Source organism: Salmo salar, chromosome ssa02, assembly GCF_905237065.1.
Source record: "Salmo salar chromosome ssa02, Ssal_v3.1, whole genome shotgun sequence".
Taxonomy (NCBI): domain Eukaryota; kingdom Metazoa; phylum Chordata; class Actinopteri; order Salmoniformes; family Salmonidae; genus Salmo; species Salmo salar.
Window position 1 is genome coordinate 33,098,711 of NC_059443.1, and position 14,049 is coordinate 33,112,759.

The window sequence follows — 14,049 nt, forward strand, 5'->3', positions numbered from 1 at the left end:
GAAACGTCCTCTCACTGTCAACTGCGTTTATTTTCAGCAAACTTAACATGTGTAAATATTCTTATGAACATAACAAGATTCAACAACTGAGACATAAACTGAACAAGTTCCACAGACATGTGACTAACAGAAATTGAATAATTTGTCCCCGAACAAAGGGGGGTCAAAATCAAAAGTAACAGTCAGTATCTGGTGTGGCCACCAGCTGCATTAAGTACTGCAGTGCATCTCCTCCTCATGGACTGCACCAGATTTGCCAGTTCTTGCTGTGAGATGTTACCCCACTCTTCCACCAAGGCACCTGCAAGTTCCCAGACATTTCTGGGGGGAATGGCCCTAGCCCTCACCCTCCGATCTAACAGGTCCCAGACGTGCTCAATGGGATTGAGATCCGGGCTCTTCATTGGCCATGGTAGAACACTGACATTCCTGTCTCGCAGGAAATCACACACAGAACGAGCAGTATGACTGGGGGCATTGTCATGCTGGAGGGTCATGTCAGGATGAGCCTGCAGGAAGTGTACCACATGAGGGAGGAGGATGTCTTCCCTGTAACACACATCGTTGAGATTGCCTGCAATGACAAGAAGCTCAGTCCGATGATGCTGTGACACACCGCCCCAGACCTGACGGACCCTCCACCTCCAAATCCTCTTTGTTATTGTTCAAGTGACACGCTGCTGTAACTGACAAGCTGCCTTTCCAGAGCGCACGCTGATGCTGTAACTAGTAACAGGCTGACTACACTGCTCGTGTCGCGTGCGCAAGCGTTGCAAAATAAATTTAGAAATCTATGTTATTCAATTATTGCACCCACTGCAACCAGTGTCTGCATTGCCAAGGGCTAAAATAGAAGTCAGTTCTATTTCTGACACAGATCGCACTGCAAGTCCTGCCTCTCCCATCTCCTCATTGGTTTATAGAAGCAGGTACCCACGTGCCAGCTCCTCATTGGTTATACCCACGTGGGTGACTTCAACCTGTCCCCAAATTAATATAATTGTTTCAGAGTTTGCTTTGATATTTTAACCTGCGTGTAATGATCCCGTTTGGTGTGGGGGGACAAAATACATTTATACATGATGGTGCACGATGGCGCACGCACGCAGCTGGTTTGAGTTCCGTGTGAGCCTTGGATACAGCCACTAGTATTGCTCCAAACGTGCATCACTCGTTTGCTTACAGCCAATACTGATTCAACACCCCCTCCCCTCCCAAACATTTATCATCGGATCTACACGAATCACGTAGGTCACCTATTTTGGATTCAAAACAGCGAATTTCGCTGAAAGATGACTAGTTTGCATCCCTGAATAGGGCTGTATGTCACTTTGGTCAGGTTACAACCTGGAAAATAAAACAAATAGACATGATCGTTTCAACCAGCTTTAGTCTTCATTCCTAGAGACAGTATCATCACATGAGAGAATGAGCGCGATGTCTAATAACACACAGAGGATTTTCACCTTTTCCAGGTCATCCTCCGTACCTCCCCAAAACAATAAACCTATTTTTGGCTACTGTCCCAGAATGCACCTGGCTGATTGACTGACAGGCTCTTTACTGAGGATGTTAATGGAGAATGTGCTAGTACATTTATATACACCTAAGCTAACCCGCTCGCTGAAGCCACGCCAGTAACAAATAATTCCTCACGTTGACAGGTTGCCATCTCTCCTAATTTCCAGCAGACTGTGCCGACATATTTCCATTCGGCTCGGATTAAACAGCTGAGAAAATGAGCTCCCAATCAATTTTCCAAATGAAAACACTGGGGCCCTGTTCACCCATTTCTCTCCCTTCAGAAGATACTGCCATCCATCTAAAACAGACAAGAGGGTGCACTGGTCCTAGGGGAGATAACTCAGGAAACAACCTGAGCAGGAACAGAAAGCCACAGTAAACCGATACAACCGTGCGCAAGCACACACACACGTGTGCATACACACACAATCATAAACATAATAGCACACAAAGACGCATACACACACTTACTCAAAAGCACAGACTCACACACTTTGTGAAGTAAGTCACCCTAACGCACACAATAACACAATAAATATATTATCAGCAATATAAACATGATCTATGGTTGTCAAAACAAATCATTAGCCTTGCGACCAACCCCTCCCTAAAAATACATGAGTCAGCTGCTCTGTTTGCTTACCCATTGATGCACATTATTGATAGCAAAATGTTCAAGGCATTTCAATGAGAGAGCATTCATTATTGAGGTTATCAGTAATAGAGAACACCAAGAGAGGAGAAAAGCCTTAAAGAAACAGTCAAGACAGAACATTAGATACCAGATACCGTCAGTCTCAACCAGACCAGCGGCTCAGGAAACGACATACATGTGGTCATGTAGTCACAAAAACATTTTGAAGTCTGTTTTGTGTCTGTATTTTCTCCCGTGTCTGATTCGGCAGCTTAATGCCACGATGGATACCATTGACAAAGCACGCATTTCATGAATGAATGCACCACGCTTTCTCTCTCTCACAGTGAGGGTGGTGCTATCAGGGCTAGACAGCTGTTATTCATAGGGCTGTCTTTATTCCTAATGCGATAAAGGAGGTCATTTATGGAGGTCATTTTCCTCCACTGTCTGGCGCAGTGAGTGGATCTGGAATATGGCCAGAGCTACCTCTAGTGGAGAGAAATCAGAACTAACTTGTTTGGTATGGGGTTCTTCTGTGCTATTTTTACTGAATGGTTGGGTAAGGCTGTTAATACACAAGAAGTTCACTTTGTGAGTGCAAAATGGTAGAGATCTGTTACAGTAACAGCAATACAGCCTTTGTGGTGGAATTATTGTAATCAAAAGGAGAGACTTTTAGATTTCTTCAAAACAATCTACCTTTATTATTTAATTAGTGCAGTAATGGAGCTGGTCGGTAATCAACCCTGGAGGTGATCACTGAGAACTCAAGCAGCTGGTTGGAGCCACAGCATTTTATAGCAAAGTCCATCCTCCTTCAGTCTACATGACAAACAACAGATGTATGGAATGGGTCACAAGGTTAAGATTTTGTATGAAAGATACTTATAATTCACAATAGACAGTATCTTCTGTAAAAACATGAGAACTTATTGTGTAGAGACCAGTGTCTGCCCCCTCAACTCCATACTGGAGCCATCTCCCCCTGGTACCCCAGTACAGAAACATTAACTCTTGCTCTGGAATGAGGTATCACCCAAAGACATCGTAAATATTCCAGAGGCCCATCCTCAGTAGAACACACACAGATGAGCGTTCTAACAACCCCTTATTCTGTTGCATAAAACAACCATTTGATGCAATAAAAGTATTATAACATAATCTTGCATTTTGCTTACACCTTGCAAATTAAAATCACATAGAAAGTCATATCAAAGTGGGTCAATACAAATAATTGTCTGGAACAAAATGAGTTTATTGTGAAATTGGCTTGATTCTGCTTTGATGTTTAAAACAGTGATAGAAAATAACCAGATACTGTACCCTGGAGGGTAGCCAATAAAGTTTCTGCTTCCAAGTCCAGAGACAGTATGAATGTGTCCTTGAATAGGGTACATAACCTGTTGGCACAGACAAATATGTGGCTGGATAAATTAAAAGTGTGCCTTGGAACAGCAGCAGTTGCCAAACATAGAAATTGAATTCATTAATCAGTATTGCTGTGCCCATAATCCATAATCCTAGGTCGAAATCTCCCAAAGTACATAAAGATGGGCAAAGATTTCTATGCTGTTCCTGGTTGACATGATATGGACAGCTAACTGTTCCCTTTGTATCATTCAGGTGTTGCTTGACTGAGAGGTTTTATGACGAAGGTGCAGAGGAGACCCCAGTGGTCGCTGGTAAAGCGTTGACAGTCATCCAACCTCTTCAGACCCACCAGGGTCATGCCATCTGGGCTGACCTTTGACCCCTTGCCGGCCTGCCTCAAGAAGATGCGGTCGAAGCGCAGACGTGCGGGGAAAGGGAGGTCCTTGTTGTCATTGGTGACACAGTCCCAGGTGTACCGGCAGTCTTCCGGCTGGCCCAGGGACTCCCATACGTCACAGATGCTCTCGGGTAGACCGCCCTGGTTCTTCACCTGGAAACACACACAGACATGTTGCAGACATACACACATGATGTACATGTCAAACACATCGCTCCCTCTCCCTGTCTCACCTCCCAGTCCCTGAGGTTGGTGTCTCCCCCAAAGATAACGCTGCAGTCCTGGGGTTGCTCCCTCATTGTCTTCCACACCGTCCTCAGCTGGTTCTGGCGTTCCAGGGATTTGGGCTTCATGCTCTCCATGTGGGACGTCATCACACACAGCGGATGGCCAAGGAAAGAAACCTGGTCCACGACAGTGAGAGCAGAGAGACACTGAGTAAGGGCAGAATCATAACTTGAGATCTGCATGTGTAACTTGAATATCTGTGCACATTTTCTATTACTTAATGAAATTTGATGGAATGAGAGACGACAGGAAAAGATAAAGCAAGGTACAGAGTGTTCTTACATGGGCCATAAGCAGGTTTCTCCTCATCTCTGTGGTAGGGTAATTCACTAAGCTACTCTCCAGAAGTTGAACTCTGGACTTCCTTAGCAGTATGGCAGTGAAATAGCTTCTGTCACTACCTGGGATGGACCATATCAACATAACACAGGAAGGATAACCATAAACACAGTCATATAAGTACATAATTACAGTCATATAATCCACATCTGGCCAAAGAAAAGCTAGAAATTCTCTCAAATGACTTATAATGACTGAAAAGGTATTTATAATGCTATTGCTTACCCGGCAACAGATGATATGGCTTCAGAACCTGCTGTAAAACCTGGTAAATTGGTGAAATAACCTCTTGCAGTAGCACAATGTCAGGATGGTACCTTCAAGGGAGAAAGAACATGAGAAATCAACACAACACTATTTCACTGCTTAAGATGTTGTTTAATGACTTGTAAACATATCATTTTGTTCTGTGACTTGACCAGAAAGTTAATGAAAAAAAATAACATTGTTTTTGATGGATAATAAAGGTTCATATGTGCAGTTTTAACAGGGAGGGTAAAAATAATTTACTCTGTGACAAAAGTGAATTCGAAAATTGTGCCGAAGATGAATCTAGGACAGACTTCAAAAGCAATGGGCCAAAATCTCATTAACTGTGACGACTGTCTCCCTCCGATTAGTCACAGCTTCTCTCCACGCAGTGGGAGGGTGGGTTATGGGAATGACACACAAACATCTCATCCTAAAGACTATATGAAGAAATGTGTTGTGTGTTGATGTGACTCACTTGATCAGGTAGTCCAGTAGCTTTGAAAGACGTTCCTTGATATCGTCCAGGTCCAGGCCGTCTATGTTCCAGGTCAGAAGGGTGAGTTTGTTTGGATCTCCCTTTTTCTTAGGTTTTTCCTCGTCTGGAGATGACTCTGATGACTGATCTGGCTGATCTGGTGATGACTGTTGTGGAGATGACTGATCTGGTGATGACTGGTGTGGAGATGACTGATCTGGCTGATCTGGTGATGACTGTTGTGGAGATGACTGATCTTGTGATGACTGGTGTGGAGATGACTGTTCTGGCTGATCTGGTGATGACTGTTGTGGAGATGACTGATCTTGTGATGACTGGTGTGGAGATGACTGTTCTGGCTGATCTGGTGATGACTGTTGTGGAGATGACTGATCTGGTGATGACTGGTGTGGAGATGACTGTTCTGGCTGATCTGGTGATGACTGGTGTGGAGATGACTGATCTGGTGATGACTGGTGTGGAGATGACTGATCTGGCTGATCTGGTGATGACTGGTGTGGAGATGACTGATCTGGTGATGACTGGTGTGGAGATGACTGATCTGGCTGATCTGGAGATGACTGATCTTGTGATGACTGGTGTGGAGATGACTGATCTGGCTGATCTGGTGATGACTGGTGTGGAGATAGTGCTGAAGGGAGCGTGGCTGGGTTTTGATGCCCTGTAGATGGTTGGGCAGGATTACGTTGTGCTAGTTTGGGTGTCTCTGGTTTGGGTTGCTCTGGGATAGGTTGCTCTGGTGTAGTTTTCTCTCGATTAGATTGCCCTAAGGGTGGGTCAGGTTGCACTGATAGGAATTTGGCTGGGTTAGATTCCTCTGATTGTGGTTGAACCAAGACAGACTGCAATGGGGTAGATTTTCCCATCTCTCCCTCCTTGTCCTCCATCTTCTCGGCACTCCTCTTTTTCTTTCCTCTCTTCTTCTTTCTCCTCTTGGAATTTCCAGAGGCTGTAACCTGTTGGAGGGAGTTACTCGTCTGGTTCTTATTGCCATCTGCTGGCCTGTTTATGTAGGTGTCATAAGATGATCACAAGAGAGGTATTAGTTAATCAATTATGAATGGGAAAATAGACTGACTTTACAAAATGCCAGACACCTATAATAATATGGCCACTGATTTAGTAGATGCTTTCTTTTATCCAAAGTGATCGCTAACACTATTCAGTGCAGTATGTGGCTCGTGTAGGAATCAAACCCACCACATACCAGGTGTTGTCCCACTGTGCCCCTGTTGTGCCGAAAAGCTCCCCCCTGACCGAATTCGCCCCTCCCTTTGCGTGAACGCGCACGCACTCAATTCTTCATTACTGCGACTTGCTTGCTAGTTGAGATTTCTGATCACATTCGGCTGCGTTTCATTACATTTTTTATGTCGGTTTGATAGCGGGGGAGGCACTAGTAATGTCTGCAGTTTTAGGTTTGGCTATTTGTTTCAAGTGTATTAGTCTATAAAGAAATATCTTTGCCAAAATTCGTCATCTCTCCCATGTCGTATTCGACTAGTAGTGTTGTAGTAATGTTCATTGCTTGCCTACATTTTACTCCCTCCTCAATGTTTAATATAACACACATACATTAATTATTAATTTCGGTTGCCTATCCTGACGTTTGTTCTATAGAAAGTATTTGACTCTGATGTGTGCCGCAGAAAGTATTTGACTAGCCACAAAAATAAGGAAATTGGGGGGGGGGGGGGGATTTCGGCAAGCCTATTTTCTTGCCTGACGAAATTCTCCCCCCCCCATTGGCGAAAATCTGATATCAACTTTGGAGGGGACAATTACATTAAATTTTCTCAAGAGCAATTCCTGAGGGGGACACCAAAAGTAGTGCTGTAAAACATAGCCTACATTGTAATATGGTAAATGTATATTGAGGAACCAAAGAAATAAGGTGTTTGCCGTACTCCTAACTACCGGTACCCAAAACTACACAACTAATCACAACAGCAATACCATTGCCTTTAACAAATCTTAGTTCAGTCACCAGTTTAAGTTGAGAGTGGGGGTATCCGTGGCATTTTCCAATTATGTTCCTATTTTACAAGTCCAAAAAATTGAGAACCTTTCATAATGTTGCCAAACAAAGACTCAACAAACTTACCTGAGACTCCCTGTGTCTGCCAGTCTGTCCCTGCATATCTGTCCCCAACTCTGCTGTCTGTGTGCCATCTGTTGCCTGCTCTGCCTAATGACATCATTGTGAAACATTTCCATTAGAATTTCATTTCTTTCTTATGAACATTTTATCAACTAGTCTTTGAGATATTAGGCTACTAGGGTTCTTACTATATGTTTTGGTGTATTGAAATATACTCTGATGTCCGTCTTTTATTTTTCTGCCATTTTTCAACCTGGCTGGCTGGCTACACACACAGTGTGTAGGTTATTTACAGTAGGAGATGGGCTTCTATCATCTTCAATCATTCTATTTGGGCTTCGATCTAAAAGGTAGCTAGCAAATGTGAAACGGATTAAAATGACAAGAGTTGACAGCTGTATGAGTTCACCATTTACACAACATATGCTGCAACCTTTTGTAATTTTAATAGTTTGTTTCATATTGGCTGGCTTCCAACAATAGCTGAATTTGCAAAGCTAGCGAGCACCAATTCAGTTTCAGTGGTGTTTGCTATAATCTTTGCTACCCGGGTTAAATAAAGGTGAAATAAAATAAATAAATAAAAGTTCACTTGCGACAATTTAGCTTTTGCAACGAGACCATTAAATATATTTAAGACAATGGTAGAAGAGAGTATAGTTCTGTTCAGTTTGGATTTCAGTTTATCGCTAACCTTATCACAGGGACTTTGAAGCACTAACTTACATCCCCTGCATGCTGATTCCATCTTTGACGACGCCACATAAATGGAATAGGTACTAGCTAGCTTAATAGTTAATATTTGCGCGCTAGCTCTGCATATTCAGCTAATGTGTGTGCGCGATTGACTGGATTAACCTCACGTCAGTTACGTGCATTGAGTGCCTTTCAGACAGTAGATACGGCCTCTCTGTTACCGAGCAAGCTAAGGAACTGGCAGTGGATCAAACCATTGTGAGGCAAAGGGTGGGGGGGTTGCAATCTTTTGAAACTTAAAAACGCGCTATTAAGTGTCTATAATCAGCACAATTGCTTTCATTGCGTATTATTAATATTATTTAAATTACATAGTTATGTTTCAGTGATATATTGGGGGGGGACAAATCATATTTTTCCCAGGATGGGGGGGTCGTGTCCCCCCCGTGATTTCCGCCCCTGCACACTTTAGAATCATTTTTGGTGACCTATCATGACCTCTGATGTGTGCCACAGGAAGTATTAGACTCTAGTCACAAAGGGAAGTGGTTATTTCAGCAATAATAGTTTTCAGAGAGCTCTAACTGTTCTCTCTAGCCATCTCTCAATCCCCCATCCCATCGTGCTTTTCTCTCTTATGGCTTTTCCTACATTTTTTTTTACACTTTTTCCTGTTTTAGTTTTTAAGAATGTAGGTACAGTAGTAATATTAAAATAATAACAACAATAAATCAAAAATGTGTACTCTGGGCGAAAAATAAAGTTCAAATATATAAGTCAACATGTGTGCATATCCATAATCACAGTAAACTGTTATAATAGAAAAAAAAAGATAAAAAAAAGAAGTATACTAATATAATAAACAAAACTATGACTGAATGTGCCTCCATGAAGAATCCCCTCCCCAATAGGTCTCTTAGCCCTCAATAGGACACCCCCAGCACCTCCACCATCCCCATCAACCTCCCCCCACCCCTGAACCACAAAACACAATTATGATAATAATAATAGAAATTAAAATAAAAAATATATATACACATACATACACATGTACAGTACATATACATAAACATATTCACAGGACACTCAACTTATCTCTTCTCTTTTTTCCTACATCAGATATGCAGGTGACATTTCCACGTGGATGACAGCACATAATCAGCAAGACGGAGATGCTCTTCATCCGAGGGATTGCCTGCCCATTCTCAGATGTTAGATAATATAATTAATATAATTGTACATTAAAAATAAAAATGTATATGGATTTTTCAAGGTTGTCTTTGATCCAACTTCTGACTAGATGACCACTAAAACACATGTATTTAAATAATGATGTTACAAGAAACCTATACTATTCCCTTGTTCCCTGTTTGCTCAAAAAAATGCATGTAAAGATGTATAAACTACTTGATTATGTTTTGCTAGATGACCTGTGCTAACTGTGCCACTTCTGTGGGGAGGTGGACAATAATGAGGAAGACACTAACTGGGTGATTGCTTGTTCACTTCTAAAGGCACATTTTTAGGACTACGAATTTGTATAAGCAGTAATATTTCTGGAGATAGTATCATCCACTTTCTCTGATAATGAAATGATTGTAATTCAATAAAATGTTTTTAATGTTTTAAATATATTAACATTTTTCATCATAAATTTCAGATTGGTTGTGACTGCTGCCCACGATGGTTCCACCAGTCCTGTATGAAAACCATCCCATCATTGGAGGATTATGTCTGTGCTGCCTGTCAGGACTAGGTTAGGGTTGAGTTCCAGGTGACTGTCACGTTCGTGTGGAGAGACGGACCAAGGCGCAGCGTACGAAGAGTTCCTCATTTTTATTATCAAGTGAAACTTCAGCAAAACAAAACAATAAACGAACAACGAAACGTGACTACGTGGTGCACATGCACAAACACAAAATAATATCCCACAAACACAACGCTTACCAGCTGCCTCTTATTGGGAACCATACCAAGCAAACCAACATAGAAATAAGAAAACTAGAACACCCCCCTAGTCATGCTCTGACCTCAACACCATAGAGAACCAAGGGCTCTCCATGGTCAGGGCGTGACAGTACCACCCCCCCCCCCACCCAAAGGTGCGGACTCCGGCCGCAAAACCTGAAACCAGATGGGGAGGGTAGGGGGGGTGACTAGTGTCGGTGGCGGCTCCGGTGCGGGTCGTAGCCCCCGCCCAGGCCCTGGATCCAGCCATGGCGTCGGACTGAACGTCGTGCCTGGACTGAGCATCGGCGCAAAGGAAGGCTCCGGCCTTGGAGTGGTACTGGATGCCGTGCCTGGACTGGGCACCGGCGCAGAGGAGGGCTCCGGCCATGGAGCTGGGTTGGACGCCGTGCCTAGACTGGGCACCGGCGCAAAGGAGGGCTCCGGCCATGGAGCTGGGTTGGACGCCGTGCCTGGACATTGGCGCAGAGGAAGGCTCCGGCCTTGGAGCGGTACTGGATGCCGTGCCTGGACTGGGCACCGGCGCAGAGGAGGGCTCCGGCCATGGAGCTGGGTTGGACGCCGTGCCTAGACTGGGCACCGGCACAAAGGAGGGCTCCAGCCAAAAAAATCTTGGGGTTTCTGTGGCCGTGGTCCCCGGCATTGTCGCTGTCCCCCTATGCTCCTTGGCGACTCCCGCCAAGGACGGGTCTTGTGTCCTCTCATGTCCTCCCACGTCCAAAACATCGTTTCCTCATTCTCACGCTGCTTGGTCCTTTGTTGGGGTGATATTCTGTCACGTTCGTGTGTAGAGACGGACCAAGGCGCAGCGTACGAAGAGTTCCACATATTTATTATCATGTGAAACTTCACCAAAACAAAACAATAAACGAACAACGAAACGTGACTACGTGGCGCACATGCACAAACACAAAATAATATCCCACAAACACAGGTGGGAGAAAGGCTACCTAAATATGATCCCCAATTAGAGGCAACGCTTACCAGCTTCCTCTAATTGGGAACCATACCAAGCACACCAACATAGAAATAAGAAAACTAGAACACCCCCCTAGTCACGCTCTGACCTCAACACCATAGAGAACCAAGGGCTCTCCATGGTCAGGGCGTGACAGTGACGGTATCACCTGGAAAACTTTCCATAAAAAGTGGACTAAATGTTCAGTCGAGCTGTTGCAGCTTTCCAATATTTGTTTATGTTATTTATGGTATTTTTATATTTGATTTACTGTCATTTTATATCTTATTTTGCAAATATCAAAATTAGAGGTCGACCGATTAATCGGCATGGCCGATTAATTAGGGTCGATTTCCAGTTTTCATAACAATCGGTAATCGGCATTTTTGGGTGCCGATTATGGTCGATTACATTGCACTCCACGAGGAGACTGCACGGCAGGCTGACCACCTGTTCTGCGAGTGCAGCAAAGAGCCAAGGTAAGTTGCTAACTAGTATTAAACTTATCTTGTAAAAAACAATCAATCTTCACATAATCACTAGTTCACTACACATGGTTGATGATATTACTAGTTTAACTAGCTTGTCCTGCGTTGCACATAATCAATGCAGTCCCTGTTAATTTATCATCTAATCACACCCTACTTCGCCAAATGGGGGATGATTTAACAAAAGCGCATTTGCGAAAAAAGCACAATCGTTGTACGAATGTACCTAACCATAAACATCAATGCCTTTCTTAAAATCAATACACAGAAGTATATTTTTTTCAACCTGCATATTTAGTTAAAAGAAATTCATGTTAGCAGGCAATATTAACTAGAGAAATTGTGTCAGTTCTCTTGCGTTCATTGCACGCAGAGTCAGGGTATATGCAACAGTTTAGACCACCTGGCTCGTTGCAAACTAATTTCCCTGAATTTTACATAATTATAACATAACATTGAAGGTTGTGCAATGTAACAGCAATATTTACACTTAGGGTTGCAGCCCGTTCGATAAAATATGGAACGGTTCCGTATTTCACTGAAAAAATAAACGTTTTGTTTTCAAAATGATAGTTTCCGGATTTGACCATATTAATGACCAACAGCTCGTCTTACTGTGTTTATTATATTATAATTAAGTCTATGATTTGATAGAGCAGTCTGACAGCGGTGGTAGGCGGCAACAGGCTCGTAAGCATTCATTCAAACAGCACTTTGAGTTTGCCAGCAGCTCTTAGCAATGCTTGATCACAGCGCTGTTTATAACTTCAACCCTGTCAACTCCTGAGATTAGGCTGGCAATACTAAAGTGCCTATTAGAACATCCAATAGTCAAAGGTATATGAAATATAAATGGTATAGAGAGAAATAGTTGACCGATTACGATTGCGTCATAATAACTACAACCTAAAACTTCTTAACTGGGAATATTGAAGAACTGGGAATATTGAACCACCAACTTTCATATGTTCTCATGTTCTGAGTAAAGAACTTAAATGTTAGCTTTTTTACATGGCACATATTGCACTTTTACTTTCTTCTCCAACACTGTGTTTTTGCATTATTTAAACCAAATTCATTATTTATTTGAGATTAAATAGATTTTATTTATGTATTATATTAAGTTAAAATAAGTGTTCATTGTTCGTTCAGTACTGTTGTAATTGTCATTATTACAAATATATATATATATATATATATATATATATATATATATATATATATATATATATATAAACATCGGCCGATTAATCGGTATCGACTCGTTTTGGTCCTCCAGTAATCGGTATCGGCGTTGAAAAATCATAATCGGTCAACCTCTAATCAAAATGTGTATTTCTTATTTAATGTTTGTTAACAAACTTAACTTTCTGTAATGTTTTTGTGTTATTGTGTGATAATATTTGTGTATTATCATTATTTTCTTAAACATTACAAAATGTTTCTAAAATAAATATGCATGTTTCTTTATACATTAGTTTTGCTTTCTGTAGCACACACTGCTGGTCAATAGGAGCTACCAAAATTATTCTGAAGCCAGGCCTAACAGTCCCAAGATAGAAGGGGGGGGGGGGGCAGAATTTCGGCAGGCAAGAAAAAAAGACTTCCCGAACCCCCTCCCCCTTCTAATTTCCTTAATTTTGTGGCTAGTCAAATACTTTCTGTGGCACACATCAGAGTCAAATACTTTCTGTAGGACAAACTTCACGCAAGGATAGGACACCGAAATTAATAATTAATGTATGTGTGTTATATTAAACATTGAGGAGGGAGTAAAATGTAGGCACGCAATAAACATTTCAGACCAACTACAAGTCGAATAAGACATGGGAGAGATTACGAATTTTGGCAAAGATATTTCTTTATAGACTAATACACTTGAAACAAATAGCCAAAACGAAAACTGCAGTCATTACTTGTGCCTCCCCGCTATCAAACCGACATAAAAAAAATAAAATGAAACGCAGCCGAACGTGATAAGACATCTCAACTAGCAGGCAAGTCGCAGCAATGAAGAATTGAGTGCGTGCGCGTTCCAGCAAGTCACAGCAATGAAGAACTGAGTGCGCGCGCGTTCACGCGATGGGGGGGATTCTGGCAGGGGGGAGGTTTCGGCACAACACCCCCACCGAGCCTAGTATAACCTATCGTAAACATATATGGCTTGTCACTTACCTTTCCACTGAGTCTTGTTGCTTGTCCCCCATCTCTGTTCACCTTTTCACTTTTACACAGCCGTTTCCCCCATAGGTACAAATACAAACTGCATCCAGCTCCACTTACTCCCAACTGACAGAGTAGGCCTACAGGTCCTTTCCAAATAAAATGACATGTAAGTTAGGCTGCTTACTTAAGCCTACATGCTACATAGTAATGCAGATTTTCAAATTCAGACTATAAAAATAAATACAACGATTTTCGTGACGGACCGTGGATTGCAGTGGAAGTTCAGTCTGGAGACGTTAGTTTCGATTCTTCGTAAATACGCCCCCTCTCGAGAGAAACCACGCAGTCATTTGGTGAAACTGAAAGTG

General features: G+C 42.4%; 1 protein-coding gene across 5 annotated transcripts; it reads right to left on the reverse strand.

The window, feature by feature from the left end:
- Positions 1 to 3,395: 3,395 nt before the first annotated feature.
- LOC106580462 (tyrosyl-DNA phosphodiesterase 2) lies at positions 3,396 to 14,027 on the reverse strand. 5 transcript variants are annotated; one of them, XM_014161573.2, is made up of 8 exons: positions 13,945 to 14,027; positions 13,691 to 13,827; positions 7,409 to 7,492; positions 5,284 to 6,306; positions 4,782 to 4,873; positions 4,500 to 4,618; positions 4,163 to 4,333; positions 3,396 to 4,082 (listed from the first exon to the last, which is right to left on the reverse strand). In XM_014161573.2, exons 2-8 carry the CDS (start codon positions 13,720 to 13,722, stop codon positions 3,777 to 3,779), a joined length of 1,827 nt encoding a protein of 608 aa, XP_014017048.1. In that variant the 5' UTR covers positions 13,723 to 13,827; positions 13,945 to 14,027; the 3' UTR covers positions 3,396 to 3,776. The 5 variants fall into 5 exon arrangements, with proteins under 5 accessions (XP_014017048.1, XP_045558550.1, XP_045558552.1 ...); XM_045702594.1 differs by lacking the exon at positions 7,409 to 7,492 and having other exon boundaries at positions 13,945 to 14,024; XM_045702596.1 differs by having other exon boundaries at positions 5,284 to 6,260; positions 13,691 to 13,989.
- Between the last annotated feature and the right edge of the window lie 22 nt (positions 14,028 to 14,049).